Here is a 19,584-nt window from a genome sequence, read left to right as displayed (position 1 = left end):
ATCAAACGAAAGCTTGGTTAGCCTTAAGAGAAAGCTGGGGAAAAAACCTTATCACTTCAGGAACACACTTTGAGTTCTCATGTTTTTTTTTTTTTTTAGAAAACTATATCATTTCCCCCAAAGCTAAGGTTCGCTTCCTTTAACGAAAAAGAAAAAAAGAAGAAAATTTCTCAACTTATTTAAATTGATTCTATTATCCCATGTTCCCAACTATACATCAGCCATCTGCATCCACATCCAAAACCTGGGAAAGTAGGAGAGTCTTGCACTGTAGCCTGAATGTCACCAATTCTGGACTCTGACAGATCCAGGGTGGAACAGGGGGGGAAACAGTACCAGATGGAACATAACAGAACCAAGACACACACACCCATACCTCCCACCTACAAAGAATATTTATCGACTGTACATTCCAACCATTTAACCTTTTAGCCTTAGAGCATCACAATTTCTGTCCTACCACTCTGGGGGGAGAGTTGGACTTGTAAAAGGCAATATCCCATTTAGGGCTTTGCAGGTTAAAACTAACATCGTAAATTTCAACCAGAAGTCAACTGATAGCCATGGAAGATCATGGAGCAGAGTTGCAATATGTTATTTGAGTGAAATGCCAGTTAAGTGCCTTTATGTTCTGCACCAACTGCAGTTCCCTAATAATATGAAGATAATGTCTCACCTAGAACATTTTGTAATAGCTCAGCTTTGAGGTGAGAAAGGCATAGATCACCACTGTGAACTCTGCACCAAAACTAAAATTATGCAAATTTATTACCAAAAAAAGATAATACTCTTGACTACTGCTACCACCTGGATAGTCAGAATCAGGTAGGAATTCAACAAGATTCACAGGTTGCAAACCTTAAAATGAATGGCAAGCACCTCTCAACAGACAGGGATTATTTCAAACTTTCAATGTAATCATTATAGCATGGGGTAAACAGCAATAGGGAAATAATTCACTTGTCTGGGTTGAGTTTCAAGTCACTAGCCAACACCCAAATTTCCATTTGACCCTAGGTAAATCTCTCCATACCTCCAATGGGGTTGGTGGAGACAGAAATATAAATCTGGGCGTTATCAGCATTACAAAGTTGCCATGTACCATTCTTCAATATACAGGTTGTAAACCTCTGGTACCCTTTGCTCAGCGTATGTATACAAGACCACCACTATGAAACAGCACATGAAAAAGCCTTTGTTAAAAATAACCATTGTCCAATACTACCCTTTGATTATGTTCTTAGTTACTAGCCAACTGAGTTCTGTTACAAAACAGGTTAAAGAAAAAACAAATTTCCAGTTATTTATTACTAGTGATGCAAGTTGCTTTAAATCCACCGTAACTGAGGATTATGAAACAGAGTGGAAAAAGTAACTACAAAATGAAATATTTTCTCCACCTCACTTTTGTGCTCCAAAGTGAAATTTGTATACAGCACATCTCATTATCAGATGTGTTCTTTCAAACCTAGTAGTATTGCAATAAGAATTTATTATACTACGCCTTACATACTGTATTCAGACACTGGTATATACTGCCCCTAAACAGTTAACATAATACCATTAGAAGACAATTAAATTTTTTTTTTACCACAACAAATAAGGCATGGCTATGTTGACTTAATCTGGGTAGAAAAGCGAGTCCTGAACGAACTTGGTAATCTCGGAATCCTCCCGCCACAGAAAGCGTAGTTAGATTTCTTACATCTTGGGCTTTTAAAATCCAATGATTGTTTACAGCTGTATAAAAATCTTTTAAAAAATTGAAAATAGATTAAAATTCACTTTATACAAAGAAACAGTGGAAATTTTTTCACAGCATTTAGTAAGAAAGTTTTTTGTGAGCTATGCTGGCAGCCTACCCAGCAGTCAAGTTTCCATTCCATTTTTGAGTCTTGTGTTAGAAAACAATACTGTATTTCTGTACCCAATGCAGGGGTGATGAGGCAAGTTAGATGCAACTATGCTTTTTTACACCAGCTAAGGATGCGCTTCCAAATATTTAGTCTCATGCCGAGAAAGGTCAAGACATCAACCACAACACACAACAAAACCCTGTAATGGCCCGTACATAGTATTGTAACAGTGATAGATAAGGAAGGCCAAATGGAAGTATGCATTTGTGATATAAGTCAACAGTAGAAGGAGAAATTAATAGAAAGGCAGCAGTTACAAAATCAAGGGGATAGGAATCACCCATGCTTAGCTGCCAGAAAACAAAAACAAAAAGATAGAACACAAAAAATTCTACATATAGCAGCACAATAAAATAGAGAATTTTTTTTCACTTGTACTACTGCACAGTTAGGGTTGCCAACTTTCTAACTGCACAAAACCGAACACCCTAGCCCTGCCCCTTCCCTGAGGCCTCGCCCCTTCCCCGAGGCCCTGCCCCCCCGCTCACTACATTCCCCCTCCCTCAGTGGTCCACAGTTCCTGGCCAATGGGAGTGCGGAGCCGGTGCTCGGGGCAGGGCAGCGCGCGGAGCCCTGTGGGCCCCTCACCTAAGCTGAATCTGCTGGCCACTTCCAGGGTGCACCTCGGAGCCAGGACAGGAAGGGACTAGCCTGCCTTAGCTCCGCAGCACCACCGACTGGACTTTTAATGGCCCGGTTGAAAGTGCTGACCGGAGCCGCCAGGGTCCCTTTTCGATCAGGTGTTCTGGTCGAAAACTGGACACCTGGTCACCCGATGCACAGTACAGATTCATAACTTTTGAAATGTGCATTCTTATCAAGTCTAACTTCATAAAAATTAAAATATTGTAGAGTATTGATATAATGTCAATATAGTAATTCTTTTCTCCTTTCGGGCTCTGCAGATTTGTATGTTTTATGCCATCTTCAAACATTTAATCTCAATTAAGACCAATATTTGTATTTAATATTCTCACCATCCCACACAAATACCTTTTAGTTCACTGAGTGGGCAGGATGAAACTTGCCAAATTACAAAAAAAGTAACAAAATAACTAGGTATTCAGTCAGAACAGAAGATGATTTTGAATATGAAGGTTTAACACAAATAAGCATTCGCTCATGGGGGAAAACAGGAAATCACTTTGAGCTGTAATTTACAAGGTTCCAAATTACTTCTATTTTCTGTGTAAAATGCTGGAAATTAAGTGCTCCTCCCACTACACCAAAGGTCAAGTTAAAAGCTGAAAGACAATATTTTGATATTTATGTGATATAAACTGATGTTCTTTTAGTGTCACAGTTCTGTCAAATAGGAGAAAGAGAGTAGAAGATTAGAGCATCTCTCTTTTTCCATAACAATGTGTTTTCAGGCCACAGTAATGCAGCAGATTTTCTCTCTCTCTCTCACACACACACACACACACACACACACACACACACACACACACACACACACAAAAGCATTAAAAAAGAAACATATAGTGCACAATGCAACACTTAACTGAAGTAAACTTACCAGTAAGATATTTGTCTAAAGGCATTACAGGTGCAACATGAGGTGTGGCTTGTGTAATGAGGAGGTTTATGAATTCAGGCTTAAAATTCTTTAGAGTGAGCAATGCTCTTGCAACAAGACCACCCATGGAATGACCTACTATTGCAACACTGCTTGGAGCAAATTCTTGATCCTTCAGAAAAAGAAAATAGCAATCACTCAAAGTTAGAATTTGAGAACATTAATTTAAACAAGCAGATGAAACTTAGGGCTTGTCTACACTTACTAGGAGATTGACAAGCGGCAATCGATGCACCGGCGGTTGATTTAGCGGGTCTAGTGCCACTAAATGGACCGCAGATCGCTCTCCCATCGACATTGCGTAGTGTGGACCCCACGGTAAGTAGATGTAAGCTACTAAGCTATTCACGTAACTCAAATTGCGTAGCTTAGATCGAATTTCCCTTGTAGTTTAGACAAGGCTTTAGACATTGACCTATCATTTAGTTAACAGTTCTACATTTTTTCTCTGAAATTAATCATGTTGCTCAAAGAAAATAGTCTGGTTTAATAGTTTGACAAGTTGTTACTAACTGACCCATATTTTAGATGCTTTGGTCTTCCAAAATCACTAAGTAAACACAGGTTCATCACAAGAAAAAGTTAGAATGTAGGTGGTGCTGTACTTCAAAAACCGTAGTATATAGCTGATATTATGATGTTTGAAAACCTTAAGGAAGTAGACCAGCACATAAGCTTTTAGGCTGAGGAATATTTTCTAAATCTGTATTAAACATTTAAATAAACAGTTCTGGAAACATAAATGAGCCTACTGCATTTCTACTACAAAGAAGTTTACATATTACATGGAGATATTTTTTTTAAATAAAATGATAAAACTATCCAGGGCTTTGGGCGCCCTCACCATGAGAGTAAACACAAAATCCAAAATTTGTTTACAAAATCAAGACTAAAGCAGGAGTATTTTTCTCCCATCCACATAATTTACACCACATAATTAATAGCCAATATATCTATTACAATTTAAAATTTCCATCCCACAATTTCCCACTGAACAAAAATCCCATCCCAGTTTTTAGGAGAAAAGGATAAAAAACTCAAAATACTATTCATGTGGATACTTCACGTCTTACCTTGTACAGCTTAAGAATTACTTTAATGCACTCATGCACAAATCTGGTTTGTCTTTGCAGACTACCACCATATAGTGCAACCAGCTCCTCATTAAAATTGACAGTGAAGAAATTGAAATGGTACTTGAAGTCAATGTCTTCTGCTTTTCTAAGTGCTATAGAGCCAAGAGAACGTACTAGGAAAAGAAATTGCACTAGTTAATCACGGAAACAAGATTAAATCAGTTATCCATATAACCACTGAAAAGAGAGTTTGTTTGGATTATATACAATTTGCTCAAGAGCATCAGATTGGACCACAGGTGTTCAATCTCCTCCAGATCTGGTTTTCTCCTCCTTACACATCAACAGCACAGCCTAGCAAGAGGAATATATTAGCCTTATTGTAGATGCGCTACCATTGCTAGGGTCTTCCAATTAGTTCTTTGCAGAACATGGGGCCTGGGCAGCTTGACTTCCAAACTACATGGAGCCATGGAGAAAGCACTTTTCCCTTCATTCTCACCAAAAGAGTAGTTGTGATTCTCCCACTCCTTTCTTCCCCAAATCTTCAGCCTTGCAGAGAGAGAATCCTACTTTCCCTCTCCGGCCCTCGCTGCTACTGAGAATGGCCTTTTCACTGTAATGCTACCACTCAGTTACTAGCTCTTAGAAACTGCACAGCTGAAAGACATGGGACCCACCCCAGGCTGCAAATGACTAGTTTGTGAAGACAATATAAAGCAGGGTTGTCAATTAATCGCAGTTAACTCACATGATTAACTCAAAAACTGAATCGCGATTTAAAAAGTTAATCGCGATTAATCGCACTGTTAAGCCATAGAAAACCAATTGAAATGTATTAAATATTTTGGATGTTTTTCTACATTTTCAAATATATCAATTTCAGTTACATCACAGAATACAGAAGTGTACAGTGCTCACTTTATATTATTTTTTATTACAAATATTTGCACTGTAAAAATTATAAAAAAAAATAGTATTTTTCAATTCACCTCATACAAGTACTGTCGTGCAATCTCTTTATCCTGAAAGTGCAACTTAAAAATGTAGATTTTTTTTGTTACATAACTGCACTCAAAAACAAAATAATGTAAAACTTTAGAGCCTACAAGTCCATTCAGTCCTACTTCGTCTTAGCGATTGGCTGAACAAGAACAGGTTTGTTTACATTTACAGAAGGTAATGCTGCCTGCTTCTTATTTACAATGTCACCTGAAAGTGAGAACAGGCGATCACATGACACTGTTGTAGCTGGCATCGCACAATTATTTTAATTGCTTGACAGCCCTAGTATAAAGACTACAAGGAAGAATGCTTGAGCATGGGGAAAAGTCTAACTGGGGACAAAATGCCAGTCTCTCCTAGAGAGCAACATTTTGTGAGATCTAGATCCTACTTTGTCTTTATTCACCCCTGAAAATATCCTCTCACTGTGGAGATTCAGTTATCTAATAACCTCAATGAGCCCTGTTGAAAAAGCTAAACAACACATTCAAAGCACTGAACAGATATTAAATAATTCCCACAGCACTCTGGTAAGATTAATATATTTTAAGATCAGAAGGGACCATAAATCATCTAATCTGACCACCTGTATAATACAGGCCATAGAATTTCATCCAGTTACTCCTGTACTGTATTGAGCCCAAAAACTTGTGCTTGACCAAGGCATATCTTCCAGAAAAGAATCCAGTCTTGAATTGAAGATTTCAAGAGAGGGAGCTCCATCACTTTCCTCGATAGTTTGTTCCAATGGTTAATCAACTTCGCTGTTAACTTTGTACCTTATTTCTAATACAAATTTGTCTGGCTTTAACTTCCAGCCACTAGTCTTTGTTATGCCTCTCTCCCCTAGATTAAAGAGATCTTAAGTACCTTTATGGGGAGAAAATATCCGGTACTAACACACTTTAACCAACTCTCTTCTTGATCTTTTTGCCTCATGGTAAGGCATTTTTGCAGCTATCAAATAATTTTTGTGCCTCTTCTCTATCCCATTTTTCAATATTATTTTTTAAAATGGGGACACCAGAACTGGATGAAGTATTCTGTTAGCAGGCTCAGAAACGCCACATATAGTGGTAAAATCACCTCACTACTCCTCGGTTTATACATCCAAGCATTGCATTAGCATCGGACTGGGAGCTTATGTTTGTCCACTATGATCCCTAAATCCTTTTCAGAGTCACAGCTTTTCAGAATACAGTTCCCCCATTCTGTAGGTACAACCTGCATTTTTTGTTCCTAGATATATGACCTTCAGTTTGGTTGCAACAACACAAATTTTGTTTAAGTAGGCCCAGATTACCAAGTGATCCAGATGATGCTATGTTTCCCTTTGATTCCAAAACGGTCACTCTCTGTATTGCTGTGTTTTCAAAAAGACCTAATTAGTTCACAATAGGGTCTGTACTACTTTAAACATAATTACAAATGTCCATTTGGCATCTTGTGTGATGATTATTTCAGTAATCTTCTTTGGATATCATTGTCCTCACATGCCTTTATTAAAACTATAAATTATGAAATGTTTTACTATGTCATTATGACAAAGAATGTATAATTTCAGTCAAAAGAATTAAAGCACCTTTGAAGGTTAAAAAAGTCAACATAAAAGGCTTATTTACCCAGCTTAACAAAAACTATTTTGGGGCATATACTAATGGTTTACAAAAGCACAGAGGTTTTTTTAACATGACCATTAGAGCGCTGAGTAATTCTGTTTCAAAGCACTTTATAAAACGAGTAATGGTCTAATGAAGAATGACTGTTCAGAATAACACTCATTATGCTATATTTAATTAGTTAATGGTTGCACAGCACTTTCAAAAACGTAAAGCACTACTTAACTGCAAAGTACTCACATATCTTCATTTTCCTCTACAAATATACAACTATTACTTCCAGTCTCTGAATGGAATGAAGTACAGCAGGAGATAATGAGTTTATACCGAATGTAGAAACAGGATACATTAAGACTTAGAACAACATGCCAGGGTGGAGCCACTTGCCCATCAGGTAACTAGCAGGGAATCCAAAACCGCTTTTGTAGATGGGAGGAGGAGTTGAAGCTTATTTTTAAGGTATCTAAAACTAGATTTGATATCAAAGATCTCAGAATTCTCCAGTAGCTAGTGAGTTTTACCCCTTCTTCTAATTCAGTTGTGCTTTTATTCAATATGACTGTTCTAAAATATCATTCAAGTCAAAATCAATCAGATGTTTGCAAGTCACCCAGGTTGCCAATAATGGTGTAATACAACAGACCTGATTTGAGTAGCAGCCTGTGGGTTTTTCCTGCCTACGTTAGTGAAATTTAGAGGAATTACAGAGCAATTCCTGTGGGAAGCATACAGAGGTGCTGGGTTCCTAAAGCACAAGTACCTTTTAGGATGTATCCACAATAGTGAAAATAGGACCCCAAACTCACCACTGGAGCCCACAAGTGGTAGCAACAGTGAAACTATGATTTAGGGGCATTTTCACCACTGTGTGCCTGGGCTGGTCTGAACTCATTTACATAAGAGCTTCCACCAAAGGGCAACAGTATGGGTCCTACTTTTGCCAGTGCAGAAAGGATCGCACTGACCCTAGTCTCAAATGAGGCTGCTTTCCTACTTTCCTTGGGTAGAGGACAAAGAACACTTTGTGGTCAAGTGAAGGAAATGTAATAACTTAATTATGTTATCTTAACCTCACGTAGAACTGTGTAAAAATTTTTAGTTAAATCATTGGACAGATAACATACATGCGTCTTAAACACAGAGTGCATTATTTCAGTTTTACATGAAATCAATTTGATTTCAATGGACTTACACTGGGGTAAAGCCAGGGGTGGCTCTATGTTTTTTGCCGCCCCAAGCACGGAAGGCAGGCGGCTTTCGGTGGCATGCCTGCGGGAGGTCCACCGGTGCCGCGCCATCGGCGTCCCCGCCGCCGAATTACCGCCGAAGTCGTGGGACCGGTGAACCTCCCGCAGGCATGCCGCCGAAAGCCGCCTGCCTGTCGCTCTCACAGCAACCGGCAGGCCGCCCCTTGCAGCTTGCCGCCCCAGGCACGCGCTTGCTGCGTTGGTGCCGCCCCTGGGTAAAGCTGGTGTAATGCTGTGGGTAATCAGGCCCAAAATTAAATCTATAATCTTAACAGGTTTAATACATAATACATTCTATCGAGTCAAGTTATTTAAAGCTATGCTATTCCTTTGTTTTTGTTTTACTATATATTTATTTATGAAGTGTTAACAGGCTTACAAATCCTTGCCATGTAAATCTGAGAAACAAAAAAATAATCATAGTTTTTGTTGAAAAAGACATTATACAAGAAAATAGTCATCAGCTCTCTACTGATTACAGTGTTACCATATTACAGACAGCATACATAAAACACCTTTGACATAATTTCTAGTTATTTTATTATAGAGTGAAATGTCTGATTACACATTTTTAAACAGACTACACACGTCTATCAAGAATTAATATTAAAGAAAAGGACAGGTATGTTTTTTTTGGGGGGGGGGAAGAGGGGACAGTTAAATGTATTTTGTCTAAGTATTGAATAAAAGGTAACCAAATTCTTAAGTATCTTTTTGTCCTCTGTCTATTTCGCTGAGTATGTAATTGATATGTTAATTTTCCCATAAAACCAACCTCCTGTATTTTTTTAAATCATTTCTCTACAGTTGGACTATTTTTCTTTTTGCAATGAGAGGCTATCAGTCGCTGAGCAAATATGTCTATGGCTTTATGGACTTCAAAAACTGTGAAGTCTCATTCCAGGTAAACATCTTCGACTGGGTTCTCCGCTGGTGAAAAGCATCATAGCTTCCCTGACTTCAACTGAGCCACACCAATTTACAGCTAAGAATATGGCCCCTTATTTCCTGGACACTGTACATAAGGAAATTCTCCATTATTTATACTTAAAGTAGTAGCAATGAGACATTTGGATATCATTCCTGTAGCAGCTTTGACCATTAAAAGTGTCTGTCTTTGGCAATATTCCAGAGACTAAACTCTTCCTGCCTTTAACTAAAAAAGATAACTCTGTTTGTACAACTTTCAAAATTCACTTTACTATATTCTTACCTTGTTTGTAACTCCCGGCATTCCCAGGAAGGAAGAGAACTGGAATCCCTGTCAATATCAGATTTTTGTTTTCTTCAGCATAATTCCCTTCCCCATAGAGATAGAGCTCATAGGCTGGAAAACGTCTGGATATTTTCTTAGGTAGTTTTATTTTCTGTGACAACAAATACATATGGTTAAACGTACAGTATCTGACTAAAATTAATGGATCTTTAGCAACTCCTAAGAATTCAAGATACTGGACTCCTAAAATGTAAATTAAGAGTAACTACAAATGAAGCAATTTGCATCATTACAGACAAAGAAGAGGATTTAGCCTCAGTAATGCTTACGCAAATTTACAAAAGGGAAAAAACTGCTATGGGAAATAATTCCCCCCCCCTTATAATCTATAAGTGAAGGAAATAAAACAAATGTTTTCTCTTTTTTTTCTTTTTTTTTTGGGGGGGGGGGGGGGGGGATACCTATTCTGTATGATGCAACCAGAAAAAAAAAAAGGTGTTTTATACTGCAGCCTTGTGGTCTCTCCACCTAATACTCTTTTCTCTGTACTACTTTTAGAAATTTAATTGTAACTTTAATCAATTTGGGACTTGCATTTTCTGTAACACAGAAGCTCGATGTCTTGACTAACAATTGCCTGGAAGGGTGAAATACATTAGCTTCTTTTTGCTGTTTTAGCTTCAGAAGAGCAAGTGCATATATTGTAGCAAACAAAAAGTCATACGGTGTGCACAGCAATGTATTGTACCTTATGTATTACATACTGCTTTATCTTTATATTTTGACAGTGTACAAAATGCACCACTTAAATGGGTTTTGCTGTAAGGACCTACAAAAAGTTACTAAGATAAAACAAAAAAATGGTAGTTTTATTTATTATTTTTGCTACATATAACCAATCTCAAAAGCTGAAGCCAACAACAGGCAACAGTAGCTGGATAATAAGATCCTAATCCAAACTGTACTAACATCAATAAACTCCAACTGACTTCAGTAAGCTTTGATTCAACCTCTCAGTGAACTGCAATTATCTTTCAGAACTATAAAACTACACCAAAGTGAAAGCGAAGAAATATCTGTACACAAAATAAAGATCCACCCTGATTTCTACATCTCAAAGGAAAAACAGCTTTATGGAAATCCTTGTCACAAAGACCATTAAAAATTCCTCCTGAGGCATCAGGATCAGGGCCGGCTCTAGCTTTTTTGCCGCCTCAAGCAAAAAAGGGCGGCCGGACTGCCGAAGCAAAAAAAAAGGCAGCCGCAGGGAGCGCGTGGAGGGCTGTCAAGGCGGCTCGCAGGGGGGTGAAGGGCGGCGCCTCGCAGCCGGGCGAGAGGGGCTCCCTCCTCTGGCATTGGGGTGCCTCTCCTGGCCGGGTAGGCTTAGCCCCCGGGGGCTGCAGGAGGTGCTGGCTCAGCCGCTCCTTTAAAGGCGGCTCGGCTGGGCCGGGATCAGAGCGGCGCGGGAGGTGGAGGCCGGTGCAGGCAGCAGGGAGTGGCGTGTCCCGGGTAGCCCGGCGGCACGGTGAGCGGCGGGGATTGCTAGTTCCTGCCCCCCCAGGCCAGGGTCCGTGCCCCTGCAAGGCTGGGCTGGGACTGGCGGAGTGTGGGGAGCTGGCCGGGGGCTCCGAAGCTGCGGACCGGGCTGCCAAAGCACAAAAAAAGAACCACAGCGGGGCCGGAATGCCACCCCTTACAATGTGCTGTCCCAGGCATGTGCTTTCTCGTCTGGTGCCTGGAGCCAGCCCTGATCAGGATCATAAATTGGGGCATCCGAGTGACCCTTGTCATTATTCCCAAATATAAAAGGTTCCAGAATCATGCTGGTGCAAATATTGTTCTACTCTGAAACAGGACATCCAATTTTACCTGACTTAAAAATTAAAACCCTAAAATGCAATTCTACCTGGAAAGTGACTAAAATGATAGTGTTTCACCTGCTTCCAATTCAAATGTACTCCATTTACAAGTAAGAGGTTTTCTTCACCCTCAGTCTGAACTCAAAGGCAACCTGGGTTCTTTTCTTCTTAATGAGCAACACCAGTAATAAAGAGTCTGCAGGCTAAATTATGCCCTCAATAGGACTACTAGGTATCTCTGTCTTCAGTGGGTTTTGCACAAATAAAATTGACTGGATATGTAATTAGAATTTAGCAAACAATTCTGATGGTGATGCACAAGACGGAATAGAAACCAGCTCATTCGGTCTTAAATGTGTTACCCATATAAGCCTGAAAGGAGTAAAAAAGTAGTGTTATTTTTTGTCACTAATCAGAAGATGCGACTCTGCATACGCATATCAGATATGAATTGAGTAGAGACTCATTTTACAGTCATCCTTTAGACTAAAATCACATTCAGCTCTGAATGAGGTTTGGTTTTGGTTTTTAATAAAAGCAGATTTCTACTGTGCTACAGCAGCATTTCCTCCAGACAGTCTGAATCTTGGAAACAGGGTCTAACTACTGACATTTCTTGGGAAAGAGTTATGAGTTACCTACACGCTCAATTCAATCTCAGTTACAGAACCACGACCAGTGACCCCATAACTAACTAACCAACCAACCTGCATGCGCACACACTCCCATCCCCCTTGTACTAGTATTTTTTGTACACATCCTGGGAAATAGAACTGACTGACTAAGTAAAAGAAATCTTCACAAGGAGGACAGAAATGGCAGGCTCTTCTTCCCTTCCTAATTAAAAGAAACATGTTTCACATGGCAAGGCAATACAAGAAGGGAATTTACACCAAAAATGCAAGACAATGTAGCAGACATGAGCAGAGCTACCCCTCCCCAAAATTAACTGAAATAAGTCAATTAAAATGACTAAAAATACAATTTTAGTGGAAAACATTTTATTCATACTCCTTTCAAGGTTCTAGACCAGGGGTTGGCAACCTCTGGCACGCGGCTGGCCAGGGTAAGCACCCTGGAGGGCCGGACCAGTTTGTTTACCTGCCGCATCCGCAGGTTCGGCCGATCGTGGCTCACACTGGCTGCGGTTTGCCGCTCCAGGCCAATGCGGGCTGCGTGGGCCGAGGGATGTGCTGGCCGTGGCTTCCCGCCACCCCCATTGGCCTGGCGTGCCGAACCACAGCCAGTGGGAGCCGCGATCGGCTGAACCTGCGGACACAGCAGGTAAACAAGCTGGCCCCGCCTGCCAGGGTGCTTACCCTGGTGAGCTGCGTGCCAGAGGTTGCCGACCTCTGTTCTAGACTAATTGTACCATCTCAGGAAAAAGGACCTGAACATCATTATGGCCAGCTCAATGGAAACCTCTGCTTAATGTGCAGAAGCAGTCAACAAATCCAAGTATTAACATGCATAAGAAATAGAATACAATACGAAAAATGTTATAATGGCACTGTACAAATTAATAGTATACCCTCACCAAGAGTACGGTGTTCAATTCAAATCACTACAGCAGAATTAGAGGGGTTTCAGAGAAAGTGTAAAGATAAACCATTTTAAAATAAATCTATGGGCTTCATACAGAAGTAAAATATTCATAATTTTGAGCATTACCCTAGCAGCATGCTACGATTTCTCACCATACTGTTACTTAGAACCAGTATATAATGTACAAAAAGAGGAAAAAAATAATCAAAATGGTAATATTTCAAAGAGACTGAGCTACAGAGAACTACATCACCATTCACTTAAAATAATTCAGAGAAATTCTCACTATGGCAATTTAATAAAATATAATATTACTGAGAACAAACGTGGCACTTTTCACTTTATCTTCCAGTTCTGTACAAACTATGTTCATAGAATCATAGAATATCAGGGTTGGAAGAGACCTCAGGAGGTCTTCTAGTCCAACCCCCTGCTCAAAGCAAGACCATCCCCAACTAAATCATCCCAACCAGGGCTTTGTCAAGCCTGACCTTAAAAACCTCGAAGGAAGGAGATTCCACCACCTCCCTAGGTAACCCATTCCAGTGCTTCACCACCTTCTAGTGAAAAAGTTTTTCCTAATATCCAACCTAGACCTCCCCCACTGCAACTTGAGACCATTACTCCTTGTTCTGTCATCTGCTACCACCGAGAACAGTCCTTATTATCCTACTTTTACAAATGAGGGAACTGAGGCACTGTGGTTAATTGACTCACCCAAGGTCACACAACAAATCCATGACAGAGATGAGAATAAAACTCTGACCTCCTAACTCCCAGTCCACTGACACATCCAATAGGCCATACTGCTTAAGACAGTAGAGAGATGAATCAACAGTCTGGGAGCAGCACCACTTGCTTGCATGTTAGGAGGTGATATCAAGAACAGAAAATTAAGGGTGAGGCCAGGTCTACACTACGAACATTTGGTGTCATAGTTATGTCAGTCATGGATGCGATGAGGTGTGACACAGGAAGAAATTCCCAAGTGCGCCTTCCTGGGTTCTCAAAGGGGTTTTGCACTTGGGTGGTAGCAGCATCTACCCATCCAAGGTCAAAGAAAAGCTGTAACCTTGGAAGTTTAATACAAGCCTGGAGTGACCAGTATTAATTTTTTAGAATCCTTGCAGGCCCCCACCTTCTGCACTCGAAGTGCCAGAATGGGGAATCAACCTTGACAACCTGTGAGAAGTGAGTAAGGGGAAAGGAGAGAAAAAACAAGTTAACATAACCAGAAAGATATGTATGAGACTTATTGAGTAACTGAATGAAACAATTGTTGCATTGTCCTTCAACTCTCCTTCCCTCCTGCTTTTTTGGTCCACTTGTGACACCCCTTCTATCCCATAACTCGTATTAATAATAATAAAAAAAAAAAAAAATAGCCCCACCACAAACCAAGTTTAGACTCCAAACAGGGAGAAATGCTAGAGACTTCCTGAAGCCTACTAGGGATTTTGCTATTGATTTTAGTGAAAGGCACTCCGATATTATGATGCCTGGCAGCACTATAAAACTCTAAATAGATAGTTTTAGGACCTTCACATTTTGTCATGTTAAATTTAGGTTCTAAGTGCCTCAGGCTAGATACCATGTCATTATGGTTTTGTTAGGTGTCTAGCATATTTTTGGGTGTTTGAAAATAATAACGCCAATTAATATTGCACATACCTTTTGTGATGTGGATACTTGCCACTTAAAGTCAGGCTAGGTAGCTCTGACATACACCAAATTCTTATCTAATAACTTTCCGTCACTGCCAGCCTTAGCTACATTTAGACAGGCACTTTAAAGATAGACGGCAGATGGATTTTGTTCTGTGTATGTACAGCTCCTGAGAGCTACAGTAAACAAACAATAAATAATAGAATACAATACCTAAGCCATCCAGTCTACCTCATTTTCTTTCCCCAAACTTCCCCCTCCCCCATGCCCCAAAACAACAAAAGCCAGATACTTGGAGACAGAATATTCTGCGATGTTGTCCCTCTAGCTAGGACTTCAGGCATCTTGCTAGGGAAGTGTGGAGAACCTTGGACTATCACTGCTTGTTCTACCACTGTACTGTAGATTGACAGTTCAATCTTGCACCTTTCACCCCCACAAAACTTGCTTATAAGACAGATAATGAGAATTTAAGTGCTGACAATCAATGAACAGAACAGTCATGCTGGTGGGTGTTAATTTTAGACAACTTCCAGTCCTATAATCAAAACAGAGATGTTGCCAATTACTTGTAAGTTGGTAGTACTATATAGATTGAAGCTGAAGTAGGTTTTAGCTACCGGTAGTTCTGAATATTATATTTATAAAGATTGTAACCATGTACATGATTTTGCTTAATGAAGTGATCACTTAAGCAAGTTAGCCCATGTATTTACATTAAGTAAGCTTTCTCTTGTGTTTTCCTTTTCTAAAGTGATAGTCCCCAAGTAAGTAGATCCTAAAATTAACTTGCTGCTTTGTTACCTGCTTTGTTACTGCAATGCAATATTTTGTTTAAAGAAAAGTGCTTTAGTGCTTTTCTCCTCCACAAACAATGCCCCCAGTTTTCATCTCATACCCACCAAACAATAACTGACCACTAGCTGGAAAAGTGATTTTCAGTACAGTATATATAGGATGTTTAAATATAATTTATTATAGTGACTTTTTTCTAAAAGTTATTTGTGTTGGGAAACATTTCATTAAAAAAATTAGAAGCACTCTATCAGTATACACACTGCAACCACTGACAGGTCATTCAGCAGATCAATAACAAGATTTAGGCTAGTTCCTGCCGAAGATCTAAGTTCATGAAGGATGTGGATAGATAAAACATCCTTGAAGTACAAGACATAAACTATGTCTACACTAGCACTTTTGTCAATATAACTTATGTTGCTCAGAGACGTGAAAAAACAGCCCCCCGAGTGACAAATTGCACCAACAGAAGTGCCGATGTGGACAGCAGTATGTTGGCGGGAGACATTCTCCCACCAACCTAGCTATCACCTCTCATTGGGGGTGGTTTAATTATGTTGACAGGAGAGCTCTCTCTTCTTGGCACAGAACGGCTACACAGGAGAGCTTACAGCAGCGCAGCTGCATCGGTACAGCTATGCTGCTGTAAGCTCTCTAATGTAGACATGGCCATAGTTGTTTTGAGGAGGGACTATTTTTACAAAAAACTCTATTAGTACAGAACGTGTGCGCAAACACACCAGCTCTCTTCCACAGAATGGCGTCTCCTATTACTAGATTCGGCAATTATGTCATAATCCTGTATTTGAAAAATGTTCATTATCGTAAAGGATAATTTGCAAAGCAAATTCAAAGGAAAACAGCTCTTTGTTTGATTCAGGGCAAAGTGGTCCTTATAAAACCCCAAAAATCTTTCTATCTTTCACTAATAAAACTAAGAAAAACAGTTATCAGATTTTATTGTTCAGATGTAATGTCCTACACCATATGAAAGTGTCACTTTAGAGACTTCTTCTTGTGTCCTTGCCACAAGCTAGAAGTTTTTCCGAAGCATGCACAAGAGATGGCTCTTTCCTTCACTGCAGCGAGGTCCTCCTTTGTACAGATTTCCCCAAAGAATCAGCAAACGTGTAAGTGCTCCATGCTCTGCATCTCACCACACTCCCATATATTCGTGTCATTAAAGTAATCCCATTTTATATTAGTCTTCGATCTGCCAGTTTGCATACGCAGGCGGTTCAGGCATCGCCACAATGACCAGTCTGTATTGGGCTCTCTGGTAAAGTCCTCCTGGGGCGCCAGGATGCGGATAGATAAAACTATTTCAGTGCATCCGGCTGCACATAGTCTTTCATTCCATAACCTCAGTCGTGCCTTGCCAACTGTCATATCCAAAGGCACAACACTGGTTATAACACTCTTTCATAATATAAGGCATTTGATTATTCCTGTGTGGTCATATAACGAATGCCTTGAGTTTCATCTGTCATGATCTTTCCCTGTGACTTGCTACCTTCCTCCTGATATCAGGTAGTGCAATGCCAGCCAGTAAGTACAGGCTATCCTTTGGTGTTGGCTTCAGGCATCCTGTTATTCCATGACAACTGTCGTTTAGCATGGACGGATCATTCAGACACTGGACATGCATGCTGTATGGAGTAGCACAAGATAGCAATGGTTTGCAAAGTAACTGTATTGGCTCCCCACTTTGAGGTGACCAACTTTCAGAGGATATTGTTACAGGTGCTAACCTTCCCTGCTTTGAAGGAAACTGTCCGGTCCAATGTCACTCCCAGGTAGACAGGGTTCAGATGATTAGCCAGTGGTATTCCATCCCAGATGAGGTTTAGTTTCTGCTTGGCTTTTCAGTGTAGATGAAAGGCCGTCATCTGCGTCTTGGTCAGGTTGGCACGAAGCTGGTTCTTATTGTAATAAATTGTGAGATTGCTCAGTGCACATCAATCTATTCTCGACAGTGGCAAAGTCCTTCTCCTGGGACATGATGCGTAGATTATCGACATACAGAGCTAATATTAATTAACGAAAAATATTTCTGAAGTTGAGTTTACTCTTTTAAATACTATTTGTTATTTCATGTTTATATAGAAACAGGGGAAATGCATTAGATACGAGTAGGATAATACTACAAGAAATCTATCATAAGCTTTTAAAGAAACATTGTGAGATCATATCTGGCCCCAAATTTTTGCTTTGTAAAACCTTAAAGGTTCATCTGCCACTCACAGATAGGGAGATAGAATTTCACTTGTCTGAAAATTTTGTCCTTACCATTAAAAATTTTATTAAGATGACTTTAAAAAAAATAGTGAACAGAGTTTGAGCATAGAAGTTTCTGGTTATCAGAGAATAATGTACAGACTATCGAGGGTGCAAAGTTTGGTTTAAGATCAGGTGGCATAAGGAATACATAATGTGCAATATCCCCGATTGGGGGTAAAAGGCTGATGGGTCAAAGTACAGGCATTGAGATGAGGGTATGAAGTTCATATAGTGGCTATGTATGGGTTTGGGGTATAATGAGTAGATATGATGATGAGGATGGATTGACCCTCATTTAGTGAGATTTAATGTCCAGGGAGTTTATGGTTCCAGTTCATATGATCCAATGGAGAAAGTCTCTTGGTCCCTTTCTCGTAGCCGAAAAACGACGTCACTCTGGCTCACGCCTCCTGGTACTGTCGGTGGCCGGTGATGTGCTCGATGTAGATGTCCCTGGACCATCGGATGGTGACTGAGACCATGAGGCGCCGCATGAGCCGTGCGTAGCGTCAACCGATCCCACAGGTCTGCAGCACACGCTCATTGCAGGGGTCCCAGGCACCCAGGACTCCGACAATCAGGGCATCCATCTGCACCTCGTAACCCTTCACTCTCAGGGGGGCATACTTTTCCAGCTTACGAGTAGCAACTAACCTGTTCATAACTGAAAGTTTACAGAAAAAGCACTCTTTTCCGTTTGAGACAGCACTCTGTGCAGCATCACTTTCACAAACAGCCCAAGGAAAAGTCAGTTTTTCCCATGCTGAAAAGAGATTATATAAGGTATACTACTAGCAGCTGCTGTGCAAGCTTCTCTACAGCATATAAACTCTTAATACAATTTTAAGTGGATTTGGTTTACATTGCATGACACACCATTCAGGTGGCGTTCTATTCAAAACTAGAATTACAAGGAGTCAGTTGATTACAGAAAAGTAGCCCTCTAACAGTCATGCAACTGCTTTCTTGATGTTAGTTTTTCAGTGACCATAGTGCGGGGTGTGAACGACACGCATTGCTGACCCACAAGCCAGGCTAAACTCGCTGCCCAGACGCTAACACCTGAGCGGCACACACAGGTTACTGGTCTGACTGCAGGGCTTGCAGCCGGGGGGATTCAGTGGCCTGGGGGAGACAGGACGGTCAGAGCAGAGGAGCTAATGGCCCCTCAGGACTAAAACCCAGGGGACGTTTGGACTCAACAGAGCAGCCGGGTACTGGCAAGCGCCCTGGGCGGGGACAGGGAACCGGAGAAGCCGGTTTGCTAGTGACACGCCAAAAGCAGGTCTGACCCCTGTTACACCCACTGTGGGGAGCGGCCGCCCCAAGGCGCAGGGCGGGCAGGTGCCCGGGCGCTGTGCCCACGGAGAAGTAGCCGCCCCGTTGCCCGGGGGCCCCGCACTCACCAGGTACTCGGGGTACTCGTACATGTAGGTCATGCTGCACCGGTTCTCCTCGTACAGGAACAGCACGTCCCGCACCCCCAGCAGCACCAGCGCCGCCACCGCCCCGTAGAACAGCGCGGCCGCCACCCCAGGACCCCTGCCCATCGCCCCCGCCGCCCGCCAGCGCCACCGGCTCCACGCGCCGCTCACCGACAGACGAAGGCAGGGCGGGTCTCCCGAGGAGGAGGGACGGGGGCGTGGCCGGCGCAAAAACCTGGGAAGAGGTCCGCCATGATGGAAAGGTCCGACCCTGGAGGAACCTGTCAGCCATGTTGGAGAGGTCAGGACCTCGAGGGGCCCGTCGGCCATGTTGGGAAGGTCGGGCTCCGCCTTA

The 19,584-nt window shown here is 41.2% G+C and overlaps 1 protein-coding gene across 2 annotated transcripts in view; it reads right to left on the bottom strand.

Annotated features, from left to right (window-relative positions):
• PGAP1 (post-GPI attachment to proteins inositol deacylase 1) overlaps positions 1-19,354 on the bottom strand; it is a 68,299-nt gene extending 48,945 nt beyond the window's left edge. The window contains exons 1-5 of one of the 2 annotated variants that reach the window (XM_054044294.1): positions 19,212-19,354; positions 9,656-9,809; positions 4,569-4,744; positions 3,436-3,607; positions 1,592-1,752 (exon numbers count right to left, since the gene is read on the bottom strand). In XM_054044294.1, coding sequence (XP_053900269.1) covers positions 1,592-1,752; positions 3,436-3,607; positions 4,569-4,744; positions 9,656-9,809; positions 19,212-19,244 — 696 coding nt within the window. In that variant the 5' untranslated portion in view covers positions 19,245-19,354. The remainder of the gene's footprint in view (positions 1-1,591; positions 1,753-3,435; positions 3,608-4,568; positions 4,745-9,655; positions 9,810-19,211) is intronic. The other variant, XM_054044295.1, reaches the window with a different exon arrangement.
• Positions 19,355-19,584: the final 230 nt, after the last annotated feature.

The sequence above is a fragment of the Malaclemys terrapin genome, chromosome 11, assembly GCF_027887155.1.
Source record: "Malaclemys terrapin pileata isolate rMalTer1 chromosome 11, rMalTer1.hap1, whole genome shotgun sequence".
NCBI lineage: Eukaryota > Metazoa > Chordata > Testudines > Emydidae > Malaclemys > Malaclemys terrapin.
The sequence above is the reverse complement of the archived record's forward strand: the minus strand, read 5'-3'. Positions and strand labels throughout refer to the sequence as shown.